This window comes from Sinocyclocheilus rhinocerous, unplaced genomic scaffold (genome assembly GCF_001515625.1).
Source record: "Sinocyclocheilus rhinocerous isolate Xijiao unplaced genomic scaffold, SAMN03320098_v1.1 scaffold525, whole genome shotgun sequence".
NCBI classification, from domain to species: domain Eukaryota; kingdom Metazoa; phylum Chordata; class Actinopteri; order Cypriniformes; family Cyprinidae; genus Sinocyclocheilus; species Sinocyclocheilus rhinocerous.
Genome location: NW_015629037.1, coordinates 69,873 through 93,476, shown reverse-complemented (window position 1 = coordinate 93,476; position 23,604 = coordinate 69,873). Strand labels below are relative to the sequence as shown.

Genomic DNA, 23,604 nt, shown 5'->3' with positions numbered 1-23,604 from the left:
GATGTTTATCTGCTTACCCCCAGGGCATCCAAGATGTAGGTGACTTTGTTTCTTCAGTTGAACACAAACTAAGATTTTTAACTCAAACCGTTGCAGTCTGCCAGTCATATAATGTAAGTGGATGGGAATCACGGCTTTACCGCCACCTATCTCTCAAATGGACCATTGACACTCCTAATTGAGAATGGATAAACATCAAATTTTCATTTTTGGGTGAACTTTCTCTTTAATCTACATCAAACAAAATTAACCCTTGCCTTAAAAAGATTGGTGTGGGCATGACTCAGTTTGTGAAGTGACATCAAACTTCTCTCCTTCATTCGCTTTCAGGTCCTTGGTTACCAGGTATTCACTCCAAGGATCAATACACATTAGTAGAATAAAGGATATTGTCATTTTAATTTGTCTACAGAATAGAGCCAAAAAAACAGCAACCCAGTTCTCTGTCATTTTCCCCGCGACTGCTGCTGGTCGCACGAATAGGAAGAATTTATTTAAAAAATAAAACTAAATAAAATATTTCAGTTGCATACTGCATATAGGCTATATCTTATATAAAACTTTTTACCGTTTACTGCACGTTGCTATGATCCTCGTTATTTACCTATAGCGGCTAATAAACCGGAAGTCTCACCCATAGGCTTACTTCCGCGTTGAAGTAAAAGGTGGATAGGCTACTAATAAAAAACAATATTATAACATTTAACACATAACATAATTAGGCTATAACACAAAGCGAATTACCGTATTGGCCCGAATATAAGACGACCCTGATTATAAGACGACCCCCCTTTTTCCAGATGTGGAAAAACGGCTTTTTTGGGAATAACAGTATCAGATTTCCACTTCATTGCAATGCACTTCTTAGCAATTATTAGTAGAATTTCTGTGAGTCTTATGATCTTGAGTAATATTGGAATTGGTGTAATTAAATCTGGGTACTGTCTTACGTTTTAAAATCACAAAGGGAGTTTGGTCCCATCAGGCTAACGTGACAGTCACGACTCATGCAGCTGTAAGGTTTTCTGCTTCTTTTGTTTTTACTCGCGATCTTTACAACACGCATTACATTACGTATTTCATGGCACACTCGTTTTATGCGTATTTATATTAATATTAATATATTAATTCGGTAGGTGGCGCTGTCACAAAAAACTAGGGTCCTAGAACTGCGGTCCTAGATGTATTTCCAAGAAAAAAACATCGTCTTATATTCGGGTCAATACGGTACGTTATGCGTATATAAAACACCTGTATTCAGATTTAAAAACGACATTTGCAATATTTATGTCTAGTCTGTCAGCTGATGTAAAGTTCGCTCATGAAGATTAACATAATTCGCTTAAGCTTTAAATTAAGCAGGTAAAATTCTCGAACTAATTTACCTGCTCATGAAGTTCGCGTTGTAAGTGTACAGTACAGGGAAACGTTAGCTATAAAAAAAAAATAGATGCTATTTCCTATTAATTTAAAATCCCAAAATGGCGGCTGGGACGCTTTACTGTTTACTGTCAAGAGCAATCAACGAGGAGGGAGATGTTTCGCGTCCCCGGTTGCCATGGTAACTCAGACCCCTCACTATGGAACGTTCGAGGATGACGTCACACTGGCCCCCTATAAAACCTGATTTGGAACATTATTTCATTGTCGCTTGCTATGCGAGTAATATCAGTGAATACTGAGTGAATATCTGTCTGAACGAGTACGAAAATCTTGCTGAATCGTCTTCTCATAAAAGACCAGAAATTCAGTTTAATGTCTAGTCTGTCAGCTGATGTAAAGTTCGCTCATGAAGATTAACATAATTCGCTTAAGCTTTAAATTAAGCAGGTAAAATTCTCGAACTAATTTACCTGCTCATGAAGTTCGCGTTGTAAGTGTACAGTACAGGGAAACGTTAGCTATAAAAAAAAAATAGATGCTATTTCCTATTAATTTAAAATCCCAAAATGGCGGCTGGGACGCTTTACTGTTTACTGTCAAGAGCAATCAACGAGGAGGGAGATGTTTCGCGTCCCCGGTTGCCATGGTAACTCAGACCCCTCACTATGGAACGTTCGAGGATGACGTCACACTGGCCCCCTATAAAACCTGATTTGGAACATTATTTCATTGTCGCTTGCTATGCGAGTAATATCAGTGAACACTGAGTGAATACGAGTACGAAAATCTCGCTGAATCGTCTTCTCATAAAAGACCAGAAATTCAGTTTAATAATATCAAACCGAGAGAGAGATCTGTCAACACTCTCAGAACTGTGTAAACGAGAATTGTTGAAAGTCTTAATATACGCTGTAGAATATGAAGAGTTCTCATATAGGATCAGAGATGGCTTTTAACAAGAATGCATCATCATCTTCTTCTTCCTCCTCTTCCTCATCCTCAGTTGTGGATGAAATGTCAGAGATGTCGCTGAGGAACACATCTCTCGACTCATCCGATGAGGAAGTTTCCTCCAGTCACACTGACAGGCTTGTGAAACATCAACTGCTGCTGAACAAAATCTTGGACCTTCAGTACAGAGCCCGAGAGCGCCAGGAGGAGTTTCAGTCGCTGCTGGAGCGATTTAACAATACACGTTAGTAATCTGTTTTTAGTTATACATTTATGCATATGTAGTTCAGTACTCAGAGCACTGGCCAGAGAGTCGAACAGAGAGGTCAAGTTAATGGTCTTTATTAATTGGCCTGATTCTTCAAGCCCATACAAAAAACTCTGAAAATAGCACTTCAAATATATAAAAGAATACAAATAAATCAGACACTCATATTTAGGCATTTATTGGTATTCATTGTACTTAAATGCAAATTGATTAACCACATAGGAAGCTAGAGAGCGAAATAAGACACACCCATATAATTTTGCTGATTAAAAACTGCAATTTAAAATGTGATTGGGGGTGATTCCTGTGCTTGTTTATAGGGCAGCAAAATTTGGACAAAATGTTGTGATTATATAGGCTATCAATATGGTTATAAAATAATAATAATAATAATAATAATGTATTATTATAGCCTAATATGAAATTATTGTTATTGTATTATTATATTAGAAAAAAAATGCTAGTAAAATAAAAAATAATAGAAGAAATATTAATAATTTTAGCGCTTAAAACTATAAAATCAATAATAATATTCATGGCTTATTTCTTAATTTTCAAATATTAAACCATCAACCATAAACCTTCATTTTTGACGGAAAGCCGCAGAGAGCCCTTAAAACTTCTCTTTTGTTGATAAGCGTTTCAGGGAAGCTGGATGGTGCCTAATGCATTTACAGATTTACTCTAAAGCCCCAAATTCGGATCAGATGCAGAGATGAGATCTGCGCTTCACTTTGAAACATGCAGCACATATATTTATTAAATCGCAGCCTTTGAGATTTGACAGTCACAACAAGCCAATTCACGATTTCAGTGTTATTTTGATTATCTGTGCAGCCCTAACCCATATATTGATGTGCTTTTTAATATAATCTTAATTGTACTTAACAGTTAATGATACTTATGTTTTACTTCTTACAGGGGAATCGCTAGAATGGGAGATTGAAAAAGTGGAGAAATCCATGGTCAGCATGGAGTGGCTGGAGGACTTGCAGAAGATCGTTGATGAGTTCCAGGCCAATATGGCATACAATGTGAGCCGCCTTCGAGAGAACTTCAGAAAAATGCAGGAGGTTGCATCTAAAAAAGTTCTGACCGTGAAGCCAAAAGGTAAGTTAACGTACACACACCATCATTCACTAAAATGCATATTTGAATCGCTTTGGTTGCAATGCGATCTAAAATGCTATGTCAGGGTAGCTTACAGTGTAAAATGTGTTTGTTTTCAGGTAAACCAGGAAAAGATCTGGATGCCAAAGTAGTTAAAAGCATCCAGTCTCTGCCGTCTTGTCCCACGGTAGCAGAATTGAAGGCGAATTCAACCGCTGCATCAACGTACTCATCAAACCTGATCAACGCGTTGAATAGCATCACCAAATCGACCTCCTGCAGTCCAGCCACAAGCAGGGCACTAAAACTATCAGCAGCGACCATTGAAAACCTCAACAAGGCTTTTCAAGATCACTGCTTGGAAATGAAGTCTCTCAAGACACCTCAGAAAGAGAGCAAAGTGGCTCAAGATGTGAACAGAGATGTCTTAGTTTCTCCTGTGCACCAAAATGGATCTGCGGTTCAGCAGCAGAAGGTACAAAAATTGCCTGCTTTTCCTGTGAAACCCAAGGCAGATGATTTTGGTTTCCCTCAGGTCAAAGAGCTTGTACGGGAGACAAATGTTGAAGTGTTGCCACTAGAAAGACCAGTGGCAACATTAGACACAACTCCAAAAGACCTCCAGAGTCCATCTGCCCATGGCCCGTTTCCTCCTGCCCCTGCCAAGACTTTTGCTCTCCCCAAGATCACACGATCTGTCGAGGAGACAAAAGTTACCATAGAGCAAAAGGCAAACGTCACATCATTTGAAGAGAAACAAGTTGATGCAGAGACAATGGAGAGAACAGAGTCATCATTTGAAGAGACGATGGCTCAGAAAGACCTCCAGAGTCCATCTCCTTGTAGCTTCCATCGTCCGTCCCCCATCAGATCTTCAGTTCTTCCTCAGATTTCGCAGTCTGTGGAGGAACCAAAAGTTGATACTGAGACAATGGAGAGAACAGAGACATCATTTGAAGAGACGATGGCTCAGAAAGACCTCCAGAGTCCTTCCCCCGTCAGATCTTCAGCTCTTCCTCAGATTTTGCAGTCTGTGGAGGAAACAAAAGTTGATGCGGAGACAATGGAGAGAACAGAGACATTTTTTGAAGAGACGATGGCTCAGAAAGACCTCCAGAGTCCATTTCCTCGTAGCTTCCATCGTCCGTCCCCTGTCAGATCTTCAGCTCTTCCTCAGATTTCGCAGTCTGTGGAGGAACCAAATGTTGATACGGAGACAATGGAGAGAACAGAGACATCATTTGTGGAGACGATGGTTCAGAAAGACCTCCAGAGTCCATCTCCTCGTAGCTTCCATCGTCCGTCCCTCGTCAAATCTTTTGCTCTTCCTCAGATTTCAGAGTCTGTAGAGGAGACAAAAGTTTATGCCATGCCAGTGGAAGAACGCCAGAGTCCGTCTCCTGTCCACACCCGTCCTTCCTCGTCTGTGAAACTGCCCAAAATTCGGACTCAAGTAAAGCCATCACTTCAGAAGTCTGACAAACCAGAGACTCGCAAATATGATTCTGCAGTCTCGGGCAGCATTGAGGAGCGGTACATGAAGAACAGCGAGGAGGACGGTGACAAACTGCTTCGTGCAAGCATGAAAGACCCATCATTCGTAATTGACATCAAAGCTCAAGAAAACAACCTCCAGCAGCTGGATCGAGCTTTTCAAAATAACAACATTTCCTCTGAAATGTACAACCTGTGCAGAGGAACCGTCAATCAGACACTTAAGAGTGTCGAGCTGCGTCTTGGATGTCTTTTACGGAGATACATCAAACATGTCCAAATGAAGCAATTAAGGTAATAAAAACTTCCTTTGGCTAACGGTTTGTTTGATTATAGGCTAATTATGTGTTTTGTGGTAAATCATTTTACAATGTGCCATAACAAAAATCTCATTTTTGCTCATTGCACGTTTTCTCTGTTGTACAGGAAGACGCTCGATGGAAATTTCAAGGCGACCAGAAATTTAAGGGATGGACTGGAGTTCAAAAAAGTTCATTCTCAGCTCTGCAAATTTGACCGTTTCCAGCGGAGTGTGAACAAAATCTGGGACGCCAAGCAAGCCTCCACTGATGAGACACGCAGACTGTGCATCGCACGGACGGCCCATTTATACCGACAGGTCAGTACGAATTAGACAAAATGGCATTAAAGCATTGATATGGAGTCTAACACTAGTTTGTCATGTTCTAATAATGTAAACAACATTAATAATGTTTCACCTACAGGTGAATGCGGTGCATGGCCTACATCTGACAGGCATATCATGTGTGCAAAGGCATGTATCACTGCCTCTGCTCACTGTGACACCTGTGCGGTTCAGCTCCGATTTGTGTCCATCTCCTCCTCGGGATCCTCAAACTGCAGCCAGCAGAGCCAGTCCAGCGCATCATCCTCAAATCCACCCCAAAGCTCTGCACCGCACAAAGGCGAACAGGAACATACCAGGCAGTTCCCTGAAGATCAGTCACATTCAGTATTGATGGCCAGTGTCAACAAGTAATGTGTAGAATAATGGCTTGTAAATGAACCCAAGAACAGATCATTGAAATGTCACAAAAATAAAACAAAAGCGAGGACTCTGGAGGCTTCGCATCAGGAACGGACTCTGGCATGGACACAGCAACTGAAACAGAAACAATGGCCTGTATATAGACATAAGATGGGTTCATTTACACTTGTTACACTGCACTGCTCAATTAGCAGTTATTGACATTTAAGCCACTGATTGGTTAACCCATATTAGTGATTTCAAGCTTTGCCAGAGTCAAATATATATATTAACATAGGCTATGAAAAAATATTTTAAATAAAATTAATATATATATAGAGAGAGAGAGGGAGGAAGGTAGAGCTATGTCTTAATCAGTGTATTTTTTTGTTTAAGCTGATTAAGACATAAATATATGAATAATAAAAATTATAAATAATAACGAAACGGACTCTGGCATGGACACAGCAACTGAAACAGAAACAATGGCCTGTATATAGACATAAGATGGGTTCATTTACACTTGTTACACTGCACTAATTAATTAGCAGTTATTGACATTTAAGCCACTGATTGGTTAACCCATATTAGTGATTTCAAGCTTTGCCAGAGTCAAATATATATATTAACATAGGCTATGAAAAAATATTTTAAATAAAATTAATATATATAGAGAGAGAGAGAGGGAGGAAGGTAGAGCTGTCTTAATCAGTGTATTTTTTTGTTTAAGCTGATTAAGACATAAATATATGAATAATAACAATTATAAATAATAACGATATGAATCTCTCTTTATTGCTGGGCACCAAAATCTTTTGATCAATTATTTTGAAATTCACATTCAGTGTGTTTGTGAAGATTCCAAACCAGGTCAGCATAAGGATCTGCTTCAGCTAAGCGATGTAGAAGAAAAGACCTTAAAAATGCAAAGAAAAAAAAGTTTTATTTTATTTACATTAATTCATTTAGCAGAAGCAGGTGGTTTTGTTGGATTTATTGACATTATTCTGAATTATCGCTGACCCTTAGAAGCGCATCACTGAGTAGATTAGGTTGTATGGTCTATAATACAGAGACCCTATAGGGACATAGTGATGGAAAATAATTATATTCCAATGCTTATGTCAGTGGACTATAAACACGAAAATAAAAATAATAAAGCATGTACATCTGGGAAAATGCTATCAAAATGTGTGTAATGTGTAAGTCTGATAATGCTCGACCTTTTTTTCTGACAAGACATGTTTAATATTACCATCTGCTGGCGCTTTTGAGAAACACATTTAGACAAAGATGTAACTATATCCCGGTTCTAGTTGTTTAGAATCACTTTTTTTTTTTTTTTACTCTTGATATTATGGTGTGTAAATTTACAAAAATAATTTTAGGTCTCATTATCTCTTGTTTGTGCGAGAAAAAGAGCGTCTCAAGTCATTGAATATTCATGCTTTGTTAATTTTGCAAGTGTATTATTATTAATTTGTTTATTTTGTTGTTGTTGCATTTTTGCATTTAACGATAAAATTAAAAAATGCATTTAAAAATTCTACTTTTAATATAATACAGTTATAGTTATGATATAGGTTATACTTTCACCTTCAGCCCACAGAGGAACGTTTGATTTTTGGCCATTCATAATTTGGCCATCTCTGGTCAAGAACATTTTGAGTCTTTGTCCTGCAGAGGGCAGTGTGGCAATATTTTGATTTGAACAGTGAATTTGTTACACATTATGAAGTCACCGCATGACAAAAACAGTCCTGATTCATGATTGCAACAGCCTTTATTTGTATTATGCAGCTGGAGGTGTGTTCTTAAAAAACAGAGAAAAACGACTTTAAACCACAGTCTCTTCTCATTATTCATTCATATAGGGCCGTTTTTTTTCACCATCTTGTCTCTGTTGACCTGAATGGACAAGTATCATAGACAGATCGCCTCCAGGGAGCCCTGCAGTCCTTACACATTAAAATCATTTCAGCAAACACAAGGTTTGAGTTTAAGCACATAAACACGCATAATAAGCATTTCCATTGTTAAATTCATCAGACTTCATGTAGAAACCGTTTAGTGTCTGGCACTCACCCGAAAAGAAATATCTTTCACGTGAGCCATCTTCATTAGTCCAATTTAACCATCGTTTGCTCACAAAACATAAAAGCATCATGGAAAAGGTCACCAGTAAAAAGATTTGTGCTGAAAACTGAACGTGTTAAAGGAACCGCAGTCGTCTAAAAATCGCACTCCTGGCCAAGCAGAGCAGGAAAGTGGTAGAAAGAAAAGAGAGAGTGAGAAAGAGCACAAATTTTGTCCACGATTCACATTATCACACCGTCTGGCTCTTTCAGACAAACACGATCATTTGAGGCAAGATTAGGTGCAGGGTCAAAGGTCAGCGGTTGCCTTCGCCGTATCTAGCCGTTCAGACCTCAGAGCCGCAAGTCTCAGAAAAGCCATGGCAGTATCCGCACCACAGTCCGAGTGAGGAGGACTTTAGGCACCAGTGGGGTTTTCATCCAGAACGAATCAGTTCTTATTTTAATAGCAAATCAGCAAAGTGCATCAGTTGTGGCCCAGTCTGTCAGGTTCAGCTCGGTTCTGAACAGCAGGGTGAGGGTGCAGTCACATGATGCAGCACTTGCTCTTGAAAATGTGCGGGTGTTTGTAGCGCAGTCTCTGTTTGGGCCGATATTTCTCTAGATACGTCAGCTGCTTGCTGTTTATTGCACCTCTGCGCTTCCTGCGAACACAGAAAATTAGCATTAGCGTGTTGATTCACATTCGTCACGGTCCAACCGAATGAAACCAGGCAGATAAAAATGGCTTGCGATCTCATGTTTCATTCCAGCCCACGCTGGGCTGAAAATAGCATTGAAATTAAAACGGTAACCAAAGGGACGGAGCTTAAAGGGTTAATGGTGAATCTTTTGCATGTCGAAAGCTTGCAGCTTGGCCTTGCTATCAAAAGGCACTCTGGCAAGCGCAAGCGACTGAGAACTAGCGTTTAAGATCCACTCGTATGAATGTAGCAGTTGACGTCAAGAGCTCAAGGTCTGTGGTTCTTGAAAGAAGTCAAGAGAGAGATGTACGCACTGTCTGATGAACTGGATGGCATCTTCATACTTCATCCCACTTTCAATCAGTGCCACGGCCACAAGTACTGGAGCTCTGCAGAAGAAAATAAAAAAACACATTTTGAGAGAGGTGCGACATTGACCTAAACAGACTGCTCTATGTGTGTGTATGAGAGAGATCTCTCACAGAAACACTGTTAGACACGTACACTAGCAATGTCAAAATAGCATTTTTTGTACGTTTTGTATTCTTGTTTTATACAAAAATTTCAAGGATTGAACACTTAATGTGCATCTTTGTTTTATTGTTTTTATTTGTTATTTGTCTATTACATGCAAGTTTACTTAAAGGGGGGGTACAATGCTGTTTCATGCATTCAGAGTTGTTTACACTGTTAAAGAGTCGGATTCTTATGCTAAGCATGGACAAAATTTCAAAAAAAAAATTGGATATATGACGGAGTATTTCTGTGCTAAAAATCTTACGTCCGGGTTCGGAGAGTTTTTTTCGATCGTGGTTCTTCATTACGTAGACGAGGGTGGAACTCCTTATATGGGCATTTCTCCCGGAAGAGCGCGCCCGGGCATGCATCGACCAGAGCAAGAGTGTGATCGCGCCCATCAACGCGCTTCATCCGGCGGCAGCGCAGCAGCGCTGCACAGGACTCGCTCGGGAAGAATGTCTCCAAAGAAGTGTGTTTTTGGTTGTAAAGGAAAGATAACTTTGTTCAGCTTCCTAAAGAACCCAACGTTATGCAAGTTAAACAGTGGATGCAGTTTGTTTTTCCGGAGCAGTAACGGAGTTTCACAAGTGTGTTTGTTGACGAACGTTTTATAAGCAATGCCCAATTCGACGCTGGATTTGCACATCGTTTGATACTGAAGGATGGAGCTGTCGAGCTATAAAAGTTCCCGGTCATGATTCAGAACTGCAGACGGTAAGTGAAACTGCATCAACTGTCTGTATTTTGTTGGCAGTTGGAGCTCAAGTGCTCGTCAATCTTTAGCTCCGCCCACGGCGCGCCTCCAGGAGCTCGGCTTTTTCCGGAGAGAATCGTAAAGCTGTATCTTTCTTTTATAAATATGATAAAACTAAAGACTTTTTGGAGATATAAAGGATGCAGTACTACTCTATAGGTACTCAAGATTAACATGAGATGAAACTGTGTGTGTTATCTCCCCTTTAATTAAAAAATACTTTCCAAGCTATATGCCATTGTTTTAATTCTGTTTGTTAATATTTGTGGTGTTAGATATACAGATATTAATAAATAATTAAAACAATGTCATGCAGCTTTCAAGTGTTTTTCTATTAAAGGCGGGGTAAGGTGATTTGATTCAAAACATTTTTTTGTTCTGCTGGTTGGAAGTCTCTTCACACCCCGATAGCAATCACTAAGTTAAAGGGTTAGATTACCCCAAAATTTAAATTCTGTCATTAATTACTCACCCTCGTGTTGTTCGAAACCCGTAAGACCTCCGTTCATCTTCGGAACACAATTTAAGATATTTTTGATGAAATAATAAAAAAAAATTTTTTGTTTGTTGTGTTCCGAAGATGAACGGAGGTCTTACGGGTTTCGAACAACACGAGGGTGAGTAATTAATGACAGAATTTTCATTTTTGGGTGAACTAACCCTTTAAGTGCTCTAAATGTATTTATATCGTCTGTGGAAGGCGTAGGACCATAAAATGTTCGACCAATCAGATTATTCGGTCCGAACATTACGATAGGCTGTCCTGCCTGCCTGTCAACGTATGTATTTGCATACCTCTGTGCACCCTGTTTGCGCAGACATGGTACGTCATCAGCGCGGTCCATTAAGCAAATGCTACGCTTGAAGTTTGAATTTACTTTAAATAATAAAATATTAAATATAGTATACATTAATAATTAAATCATTTAAATGAAATTAAAATAAATGTATAACACTTTTAATATTAATATTTTATCAATATCAATTGTAGTCAATATTTAATTACAAAAAAAGTGTGTTTAACAGCATATTAGCTTTCATTGTGGTATCAATAGGGTTGGGTACCGAAACCTGGTGTGAAAAATAATTTCCCGACTGAGAAAATTCACAAACGCAAGTTGGAAAGCTCTAATAATACAAATCCAACACATCTTTGTAGTAACGCGAGTGTCCATGTTACCATTTTAACATTCCGACTTATAAGCACAACTCGGGAAATGAGAGCATCCGAGGAGCGCGTGACTGCAGCAATTACACTTGCTCTGATGGCAGCAGGTAGATACCATTGGCTAGTGACATTCTAAAAATAAAATGCCTAAAGCTAAACTTCCCTTGTAATGACTTGCAATGAGAAGCGATTCTAAACCTGTTGTCCAACAAAAGGGAACACTATAAAGTTTTTACTCCACAACTGCTTCCTTTTGTGATCCGATGTGGCTTCTTGTCACAGAATGAGGCAGAAAATATGTTCTATAGTGTAAAAAGCATATGGTAAAAAGACTATGTCGATTAGCAATGGATTATAAATATACTTAATTATGATGAAAATACCAAAGATGGCCTGAATAACACAGATAAACTATACATTGTCGCAGTCGAGTGTTTATTGTCTTTGTTTTATCATTCAAAACGTTTATATCTTCTGTTTACTCAGTTACAGCGATAGCAATGCCTTTGTCTATATTAGCAAAGAGTATAGGGATTTCCAGAGTCCTATTCCTTCTGTGATGCACAGAAAGAAACAGACATTAAATTTGTTTATAGTGCTCAATAATGGCCAATCCATCCTTTTTTTTTTTTTTTTTTAAGTATCGGTTCAGGCACCGGTACAGTTTTAAAAGTATCGATTTGGCACCGGTATCGTAAAAAACGCAAATGATACCCAACCCTAGGTATCAAACCTGGCAACTCTAACACACACAACTTTATTGGCTCATTAGAAAAGCTCAATTGTTCCATGACCTCAGATAGATCTTAGAAGCTGTACATTGAAAAACAGATTAATGGAGCAATTCCACATTTTCGCTCTTAAATGAGTGGAAAGAGAGTTAATTCATCATACAATAATTAATGTTTCACTATCCTAAAGGTCAAGATTCAGGCAAAGTGAGACCAAACAATTTCAGAAAAGGTGAGTGGTGTAAAAAACAATTGTTAGTGCTGTTGCTAGGCGTTCTGGGTGGTTGTTATGCCCCAAGTCACATTAAGAGCCCACCCTCGAATCTCTACTTTATTCTCGTCTCTGCATGTGACTCCCCCCACCTTTAACGTCCACACGATCTTTCCTTCCACTTTATCGCCCACCAAGTGGAAAATCTTAAATCTGATCTCTTACAAAAGTAATTATGCATCTCAGCACCTCTCCTTAACAAGCCACAACTGAGGGATCATTCAGGTCGATTTAGACAGCAAAGCAAATTTTAATACTTAACCCTCAAAGCTTCCCTTTCAAATATACACTGTACAGTAAAGACAGTCAAATCCTACAGCATAACTCCAGCTCTAAACAGTGTTGCCATCTGAATTAAGATGAAAATAAACGAGTCAGGCCAAAAAAACACTGGCACTCTTTCAAGAGTCAAGACCGATTCCCTTTGAAAGTGGATGAAGTGCGTCAGAGACAGAGTTTTACCGCCCAAAAGATGAGAGCAGCGAGGCCAGACTCCCTCCTCCTTTTAACGTCACTCGATGTTTTACAGCCGACGTTTGGGGTGTTTTGTTTCGCCATACGTGCGCCAACAGAGAGCATAAATACATCATCTGTAGGAGCTCCTTATGAGACATACTGTTCTGCATTTATAACTGCAATAGTACATTATGTTGTGCAATATTGCTTTTGAGAATGACTGATTTTGTCATTACCATGAAATTGTACCCACTGAATTTCGTTATGGTAAAAACAGCTTCCCATTTGTGGTTCAGTCATGGGACGACCACTAGGTAACTGGGAGCATCACGTATAGCTAAAGAATCCTAGTCATGTGGGATAGACAGTCTGGCATAAAGGTCATGGAAAGAGCACGCGTTTGAGGAGGACAGTAATAACACATGCTCATAAAAAGCAACTTCCTGTTTTGTCTTCAGCCCTCACCCCGATGCCTCTTAAAACAGAGTGGGACTGCAGCAGAGAGAGTGCACTTTGGGAACTGTTGACTTTGGCGGAGCACTCTGGCCAGTTTAAAGCCTCTTAAGATGTACCTCTCGCTCAGCCCATAGGGGACTATCAACTTCATCCACGCTTAATAGAGGAGACGTGTCTCCTGGGAGGCCAGAGGTGCGTAAAGTTCTATAGAGCACATTCTTTTCCAGATTAAGGTCTCGAACTGGGCACCGGAGGTGGGCTTACTTATGGGCCACCAGACAAGAAATGAACCCATTTACCCCCGAGTTCCCAGGGCTGAGCAAAAACCAGCTAGTTAAAGATGTGTTTACATCTTGAGGGCAATGCGATTGTGTTTCTGCAAGCTCATATACTGACCTTCCTAAACCGGCCACGCAGTGCACGGCCACACAGCAGCCAGGTTCTTCTAGGAATCGTCTCTTCAGGAGACTCAGCCAGTCCTCCACGACCTTAGATGGAGGAGGAGCGCCGTCATCAAATGGCCAGTCCTGGGGAGAGAAGAACAAGTTACACCTTCACATCAGCACACACCGAAAAATGACTTCTGTCATCTTTAACTCTAGATTGTTCCAAGACTGTATGACTTTCTTTCTTTTGCTGAACACTAAAAGAAGATATTTTGAAGAATGTTGCTGGTTGCCACTGACTTTCATAGTAAGGAAAAAATACTATGGAAGTCAGTGGGTACCGGCAATTGACTGGTTATGAGCATTCTTCAAAATATCTTCTTTTGAGCTCTACAGCAGAAAGATTTTTATACATGTTTGGAACAACATGAGGGTGAATAAACGATGAAAATTTGTATTTTTGGGTGAACTATCCGTTTCCTATTCACACTGAAAGACAGGCTTTGACTTTGAAACTTTGGACTTGTTCACACTGGCAACATAGTGACGTTTTGATTTTGTAGTGTTATTTTAATTTCATGGTTCCATTTCAAGTGAGTGACAAAATATTGCATCATGAAGCAGATCAAGAGAGCTATCTTGTCTGCAGTCCCATTGGTAGTTGGTTTGCTGCTCATTTGATTGTTTTTGCTCATGTTGCCTCAGTTTGGTGACTTTGACAATATATGACCTCCAGCTACTTTGTTGCTACAAATCGCCGTCAATGTGAACGTCCCTTTAACATCAACAGGCTTTAAGGAGTCAAAAGCAAAAAAAGTTAAGAGTGGCCAGGTGGCATTTATTTGAAATAAATATAGTACAAACTTTTTAAGCTAAATATTTTGCAAAAAATGTAAGTATTGCAACACTTTGTGACTGTCCAACATTAGTGGATCATGTTCAGAGTTAAATGTGATGAACCACACCCATGTTTACTCTAATAGGACACCTGTGTGAATTGCAAAAAAACTAAGAAGTTCTGAGAAGAGCTAGTGCATAATTTGTTTACAGACGCCACTGGGTTTGCATTTAATGCAAAGACTTCTTAAATGTGACTTAAGTGTCCAAATACTGGTTGGGGCCACTGTATCAGTCTTCACAGTCTAAGAGAGATCTGCTTGCTTTTTCTGAATGTTTCTATACTTGGTTCTTTGTAAAAGTGGGTGATCCAGATGGTGAAGGTGCTGAGGGAGAATAGAGCACTGGGTGAGGACTATGTGAGGACTATTCAGAAATAACCTTCCGGGGATGTCCCCCCTACAGTAATGTGAATGACTGCTTGTGCACCATAGTACGACGCATTGTTGGAGAAATCTAGTTTCGACTTACTTGAAACTGTAGTAACTTTTTGGCACGGCTGTTGTTCAAACCTTGCTTATTCAACAATATAGACCTGTTGTTAATGACATCATGAATGTGGAATAAGAACTTCTGCTAATTAATCAGTTGGAGATCAGATTAATGTCAGATTATTGCTGTAATTAATAAACATGGCATTTGAGGGCTTTTTTTTGTTCTCCATATGTTTTGCTGTATTTCCAGATGGTTGATACAATCATTGGTTCCATCTTGCGTCATAGTCCAGGCTTCCCCCAAGGAACTAAGGAACATTTGCACATGCGCACTCGGTGGCTTCCTGATGGACACACTAAAAGATGTAGAATGAAATTTGTATATATTAACCGTATGTACTTCTAACCACAGCAAGAGTAGTTCCAACCACACAACTTTGAGATGCTCTTTTCAAATGTTCATTGGAAGTACGGTTTTGGAAATCACCATATTGTTATAATGTGATGTAACTTGCGACAAGAGTTGGTTAAGAATGCTTTTGGTTAACACATTTTCAGAACAAAGAATGGGAAACAAGACACTACAGAATCTGAGATCAATGCTAAATGGTGTATGGAACCAAGGAGTCTCCTGAAATTGTTAGTTTTTTGAACTACAGTATGATACTACGATACGGTTTGGGATGTTCTTATGCTGCTATAAAACCATTATTTATTGTGTGATATTTATTGTCTACGATAATATCATAATTGTCATTTTATCAATATGTGAGCTGACATCAAGTATGTCACTCACTTTGCAAAAAACAAACGAAAACACGTTCAAAAGCATTCACTGCGTGATGAAGCCTATCAGAATACAGTGACAATGCCCCTATAATTCATGTTATGAAAGCAAAAAATATCCCCATATGGGTTTTTGTTTTTTATATTTATAAAATATAACAGTTAAGTAATATCACACAAGCAAGAGTGACGTTTTCCTGAATATCACTGCATGAGTGCGGTCCCAAACATGATATTAATTTTAAACAACAGTTCAAAAAACAAGAAGTTAATATTGAATGAGTTACATTTTAGACACAATACGCCTGATTTTTTCTGTCTTGGCAATGAAAATAGTTCCAAACAAAGCTGGAGCAGAACATTTGCACGTGTTTCGTTCCTGAATTAGTCTGTTTTTGAATGAGTCAATGAGTCGATAATCCATTCATAAAGACAACCACTTGCTTTGTTTCTAAATGAATCAGCCGTTTTGAATGAATCGTTTGAGTGAATGATTCAATGAATCACTCTTTAAGAGACTTGCTGCCAGCTACAGCTGGTTTTAGTGTCATATTTATTAATCAATGACAGGCCTAAATCAGCCAAGGTACCACCATAAAAACACACTAAGCAAAATGGTGTTTAATTATCATTATAGAAAAAAAATCCCAAAAAGTATAGAGATATAATTTTGGTCAATATCGCACATCCCTAGTAGTGATGTACATCTTGTTACATCTATCAATCCTTGTCCCTGTTCCCAGGTGGTTGGTAAAAACGGTACATGCTTTTATGTCAGTGAGGCAAAGCGTGAGGCCTGGAAGGCATGTGGAACACGGCATAAATTTAGCATGCGTGTGTGGCTTTCCTGTGCTCCCGTGACCTCAAGGTGAGAGGTGATTCACAATCATGCTTCACAGGACATCCGGAAAATTCCACCCGTCCTTTCCCGTTTGCCCGCCTATACCGCTGCTAAGGGACTTTGATGTGGTTCAGCTGCTGAGGGACGTGGCTCGCGTAGACCAGCTCGCAAACTGGCATGTCTTCACAGGCACAGATGCCCACACAAACACACACTCATGTGATCCAGAGAGGCTTGGCAGGGCAGGCCTTAATTATAAAGAGCTTTCTCACAGTACAGACGCACAAGCCGCCATTTAGAGGCCTCAAAATATCGCTTATCACACAGGACCGATGAGCGATATGCAGTCACACTGCAGCCCTAGGGACGGGACGTTTAACACTAGCAGGTGTGAGTCCTTTCAAGTAAACAAGCCAGACCGGCGAGGCCTCTAGGAGGCTGGCTTTACAGAAAAGCCTTTGAAGCATGAATGACGCGCCACAAACGCTTCCTCCACTTCCCTCCAGTCCACCCTATTGATTTCCCGGGCAAACACACCTCAGAAAGCTTTTGGGAGCGGATGGAGGGCCGCTGATGTAATGCAGGTTGGGTAAACAGCCGTGGCCTACTTTGGGAATCCAGAATTAGGTAGCAGGGTCACTTGCTCAAACCCGCAGATCTCGGTACAGACGGTAAGGGTGGAAGTTGGAAGGGTGCGGAACAGGCACGTATGCCTGTCCCAGAAGCACAGAGTTAACTCCCTTGTAGGGGTGGGCGATATCTTATCGTTTGCGATATACTGGTAAAAATTCTCGTCACGATAAGAATTAGTCGTCCCGCGAATTTTGTCTCTTAGTGGATGCATAAGATTCCCTGAATTATCGTCATTGATATCATTATCGCAAAAAATACCAGAAATTATTGTGATATATTTTTAAGCCCATATCACCCATCCCTACTCCCTTGTTGCAGGTGCTCGCACAAATACACAAGGCAAACAACACTGCTGATTGTTCCCACTGGGTTTTTTTGATTCAACAAAGTTTCTCAGCAACTTGTGCGCCACATGACTGACATTGCATGAGCTCACCATGAAGCTGCGGACGTTTTAGATGGCGTTCGACGCCAATGCAAGCAACTGACGTCCAATGCGTCTTACAAGTTGCAGTCGTCTTTTGCACGTCTTATAACAGATTTAGCAAATTATCGGGTTTGGCAAATGGCTGCGGGACTGCAGAGGTGCGTCTTAACAGCCAGCGTGTCCTTCATATCCACACAAGGCAGTGAAGATGGGACTTATGCAACAGTTCACCTTGGGTTTCTCTTTTATTTTCAGGCTTGCTGTGAGAAAGTCAAGAGGAAAAGTATAAAAGAAAGGTTGGGTGGTTGGGGAAGGTGGGCGGGGACCAATTGGAGGCCACACGGAGAGACCAGGCTCTGCAGCTACCATAGCAACAGTGAAACGGTGACGTTGGTAATACGAAACACGTGTGGCTGCTTGGAAGAGAACGTTCTCTATAATGACTATAGTGTGTGTGTGAGTGTGTGAGAGAGAGAGAGAGAGAGAGAGAGAGTGTATATGGGGGTCAAGGGGGTCTGCGGGGAGCTGTTTCACTTTTCGCTTTTAACGCAGAACACTTTCAATAACTGCCGAAGTGCACCAGAAGCTCTTATCTCACCATCGTTTTCACCATCTGGCCCTTTAAATGTCAGATTAACATGATTTATTTATACAGCTTGTTGAAATAGTTGATTCTGATTGGGTGATGGTGGCATTCTGGGGTCAAATATTTTTGTATAATGACCACTAAAATTTGTTTTCCCAGGTAATTTATTTTCTGAATAGCAGTCCTAGTTTCATGTCATTCACATCACTCAGCAAGTTTGCTAAAATAATTTCATACTGAATTCTACGGTGGCCGAGAAGTGCAAAGCAAATCACAATTCTGAAAACAAAATAACAAATTACAAACGCAAACGCAAGTCTAAAAAACAAAATAACAATTCAGAAAGCACAACAACAATTCAGAAAACATTATAACAAGTCAGAAAACACAATGACAAATCAGACAAACCGGAAGAGGTAGGTATAGTTTGAGACAGCGCCATTGGTTTGGGATTAATCATTGGTTTGTTATTAATGTTATTTTGTTTTCGAATTTGTCATTGTGTTTTCTGACTTTTTATAATGTTTTCTGAATTGTTGTTGTGCTTTCTGAATTGTTATTTTGTTTTTTAGACTTGCATTTGCGTTTGTAATTTGTTATTTTGTTTTCAGAATTGTGATTTGCTTTGCACTTCTCGGCCACCGTAGAATTCATATTTTATGTTTACTTATAGTTTATCTGGTAAGTAGCAATGCACACTGCAAAAATGACTTCGTAATGAATTTTTCGTTTTTTTAAATTGTTTAAAATATCTAAAAATTCTCAACATTTGTGTTCTTTTCTCAGCTTCGATTATATGTAACACTGCATGTTGTCATAAGAGATTTAGTCAGATTTTCGTGCTCTTTTAATCACGTAAATTGTGCGTTTATATTCCATCTCCGTTATCACGACACACAATAAAAACAGCTCTGATCATTGCGTCCACCAGTTGTTGACATTTGTAAATGCCGCAGATAAAGATGTCGCTGTCGGCCGCTTCAGAGCTCATGCTGCCGGTGCAAATGCAACCAGAAAACGGCCCTAGGGGGAAATTTGTTCTCTAGGAACCCCCATGCTGGCTAGTTCCTAGAACTGAGTTCTTAGAACTACGTGATGCGAAATCAACTTCCATAGTATGGCAAAAAATACTATGTAAGTCAATGGCTACCGTCAACTATTTGGTTACCAACATTCTTCAAAATCATGTGTTCAACAGAAGAAATAAACTCGTACCAGTTTGGAATGGCTTGAGGGTAAGTAAATGATGACCAAATTGTAATTTGTGGGTGAACTATACCTTTCATTTCTTACGCATTGTTTTTTCTCAAGTAAATTGATCTTGTTTTAACGACTTTTAGATACTATAACTGGACAATTAAACAAAAATACTTGTAAGGAATACTTTTGTAGTGTATTAAGATGTTACAGTTAGATGGTCAATATTGTAATATAAACCCGTTCAGGGTGACATAAGACCCCTGAAGGGTCAGGGTCAGGGTCCTGATCATGTCCTCTTTTGGAGTTTTTTTCTGACAATTCATCAAGAAGATGTGCACTCACCACGACTGTGATCCCATCTTTCTCCAGTGGAGATTTGTCGTATGTTATTTCACAAACTCTGACCACCGTCGTGACACCATACTTCTTAAGATCCTAAAGCATGATGGGAAAGAAAAAAAATGAATTCAGTAAAAAAAAAAGCAAGGCAGTAGGGCTGTGCAATTAATCGCATTCGATTGTCATGTGCATCTCGTCAGTAAAGCCGGTTCCGTGATTGGTAGTAAATCGCCATCACCTGCTTTCAGATGGAGCGGCATTTACTACACAGAGCCGTAGTTCACTGACAATTAGGCAATATCACGTTCACAATCGCAGATGACCCGCATTCGATTATGAACGCGATATTGCCTAGCTTGTCAGTGAACAACGGCTCTGTGTATTAAATGCCGCTCCATCTGAAAGCAGGTGATGGCGATTTACTACCAATCACGGAACCGGCTTTACTGACGAGATGCGCATGACAATCGCATGCGATTAATTGCACAGCCCTACAAGGCAGACAATCACCATTTGTTCTGACAATTTTTCCAAATTAAAATACAAACACAATCATTTTAATGGGGGTAAAAGTAAGGTAAGCTGCCCATGAACACGCTCCGTCCCTCATCCCTGCCATGTGACGGAGCACTGGGATGGGTTTCCATGGAAATGGAGGCTTTGTGGATGTGCCGTTATCATTAGAGCCTCTATGGTTCACGCACACTTTCTCAGCAAGATAAGAATGAGTGGGCCATGTGACAGCGCAGTTGTCTTAAGATAGACCATGTGAGCCGGACGGGACGTGCTGCTAAAAGAATGTGCGTTCAAGCGAGAAGGTGGGAGAAAACAGACGGTGTAAAGTGTCGGAGGTAGACAGTATACAAATTCTCACCTCTATGAAGCTGCTCAGAGTGGAGTTCGTTGGGTTGTGTGTGATTAAGAACCTCATGTTCTTGTAGCACACCTCCACAGGAGCCGGCCGGTTCATCCGAGCCATTGTGCTTCCTCCAAACTGTTAACAAGCAAATTCACTTTGCGGATGCTCTTCGCGATTTTGTTCGGTCTCTGATCTTTCTTCGTGAATAAGACTCCTCGATGTTCAAAGTCCCCAGTATCTTGTATCCTCTCTCTAATGGCTTACTGTAGCCAGAGAGGTAAGATCACCCCATTAGATTTGTGAGGAGTTTCGGGTGGCAGGACCACAGATGGCAGAGGAAAGAGAGTCTTAGTGCATCCAGAGAGTCCAGAGGTCGTTTTTTTTCCCCGAGTTTAGACGTGTAGATGTTGAGCGTGGCAGTAGTCTCCAGTCCTCTGCAAGAACGCCATGGACAAAGCCACTACCGAAGGACAGAGCTGTTGGAAAGAGAATCAGAAAAAAGATAAATGAGTTTTCTTCTCTAAAATTAACTGACACGCAGAAGCAGGGCAGTCCGCTGAAGATAAACATGACGCACGCATGACAGCGTGGCTCACGTTAACTGTGAGTGTGTGACCACAGATTACATACAGTGTCCCCGAACCCACCCACACACACGCACTCAAAACATTGCGCAACAAAGAGCCTGATAGGGACATGAGGCTTCACAATAAGCAGAAAACTAGAGTATGTTTCCCAACTTTTTTGCACTTTTGCATTTTTTAATGCATTTCAGTTTTATAGTGCTTTTATGAACCTTTTAATTTCGTTTTACAAATTTAAACATCACTTTTTTGCACATGCACTGCTTGTTTAAAATTTTTTGTTTTTATATATATTTAAAAGTTAGCAAAATTTGGTTATAAGGAATCATTCAAATAACTTTAAGCAGTAAAAGTTCAACAAATGACAATTGCAAAAATCACACGTGATTCCAGCATTTCTGATCAAAAAGTCTGTTACTTACCCGCACTATGTCCCTAAGTAATATCTTTAGCGTTATGGATTACAATCCATTCTGGCTCTGGCACAGGTGAACGCTGAGAGATTCAGATGTATGAATGCTGCTCTCATGCGCTCTAGAGTTTTACGGAGCGCTCCCCGCTGATCTGCGACTGTAGGGACCTACACAAGTGTCTTCAGCAGTTAAAGGTGCAGAGACTCACTGAGTGTTGACAGAAGTACTGCTAGCGTCACCATGCCACTAACTGTAAATGATGCTTCTATAAAAGCACTGCAAGAGTCGTTGAGTGGCTTACTGATTATAGTTTGGAATAAAATATAAACTGCATACTACTCAGTGTATAATTTATACCACACACTACTTAAGTAAAATTACAGAATGTGACACTTGTCACTAGACATGTGTTGGTTTGGTGTAATATGGTTTGTTGAGGTAATGAATATGCATGGTATTGTTAACGCACATTTGTTTCTTTTCTATCAACCGGTTAAAATTTATAACACTTCGTAAAAGACTTTGATGCAAACAACCCCAATATGGACGAGAAGCATGGTGGAGGGAGGAATGCTGCTAATACTTTATCGTCCTTTAAAAGCATAAAGTTGTAGGTTCTGAAGTAAAATATATTGGGCTCCAAAAAACTTTAGAGGGGCTGTATATCGAAGACAGTTTTGATCTGTTCACATAGGGCTGGACGACAAAAAAATAATAATTATATCTCGTATTTTTAGGCTGAATGGCAATATATGGTAAATACATTTCTCAATATTTTCTATGATTTTCTATTTGGATATGATTTTAACATTTAAAAAAAAAAGGCATTTCATATTCTGCCCAATGTTGTCCTAAAAACGTGTATATTGGAGGCTACGAAAATAAATATAGTGAATGCAACCACATAGGCTGTATAATATTGTGGCAAAAAAAAAAACATGTTCTAACATAACATTATAATCTAAAAACAAAACAACATGATTTTTAAAGCAGACGTTACCATCACTACATTAAAAATGGAAATTAATAATAACAAAAGCACAGACCAAATGTTAACTGGTAAGAACACACACTCACTTACCTGAGCATAGTAATTATACTAGCCTATATTTGATTTACCCCATTACAATGGTCTCTAGTTTATAGTTACTGCTATCATAAAAAATACTTACCTGCAGGTTTAAAATTCAACACACTATGCCCAACAACAAATATTTTAGCAAAATGTATATTTTAATTGCGTTATGTTGGTTTCATTCACTAAAGTCTGTGAAGATAAGTGGAGATTTGCTTGACAGGAAAATGGAAATATCTGCATGACTTTCTAACATTTACAGATGAAATTTAAGTTTTATGCACTGAGGAAAACAATGCTCAAACGCATTAAACCTCACAAGTAGCTGTCAGAGCACCTGACACGGCAAGCCACATTAAACTATATGCATTAACTATAACTTGTGAGCTATTTTGAAGCCCTTCATATAAAGCATGTTTCTAATTTAGGACAATTTGGATTATGCACACTCTGCACACGCGCTCGCAACATCAAACTACTGTATATCGATACATCGGTATTTCCTGTTTATATATAGTCTATATATATGAAGAGTTCATTTGCAAAAACCGATAAACGTCACTTAAAACAAAAAAAGAGCCGATTGCCGTGCATTATTCTCCACATATAGCACGATCATTCTGAACCCTAAACACGTTTTGTCAAAAAAGCCGGTTTTGTCCACTTTCAAGGCATCGCAAGTTCACGTTTTACTGCAGAAGCCGACAAGCGCCCTTGTTGTTTTTTAACAGAAGCAGATAAGTCCATTTTAGTGAATCAGCGTGCCGTATTCAGGTCAGGTGACAAGGCTACTTTCACTTTGAAAAGACGCGCTAG

General features: G+C 39.6%; 1 protein-coding gene across 2 annotated transcripts in view; it reads right to left on the bottom strand.

The window, feature by feature from the left end:
- Positions 1-7,958: 7,958 nt before the first annotated feature.
- The window catches only part of LOC107738588 (protein tyrosine phosphatase type IVA 3-like), a 40,533-nt gene continuing 24,887 nt past the window's right edge, over positions 7,959-23,604 (bottom strand). The window contains exons 1-6 of one of the 2 annotated variants that reach the window (XM_016550353.1): positions 21,723-21,879; positions 20,732-21,192; positions 19,861-19,953; positions 13,725-13,855; positions 9,288-9,362; positions 7,959-8,934 (exon numbers count right to left, since the gene is read on the bottom strand). In XM_016550353.1, the coding sequence (XP_016405839.1) occupies positions 8,817-8,934; positions 9,288-9,362; positions 13,725-13,855; positions 19,861-19,953; positions 20,732-20,836 (522 nt within the window). In that variant the 5' untranslated portion in view covers positions 20,837-21,192; positions 21,723-21,879 and the 3' untranslated portion in view covers positions 7,959-8,816. Of the gene's footprint in view, positions 8,935-9,287; positions 9,363-13,724; positions 13,856-19,860; positions 19,954-20,731; positions 21,193-21,722; positions 21,880-23,604 lie in introns of those variants that run through there. The other variant, XM_016550352.1, reaches the window with a different exon arrangement.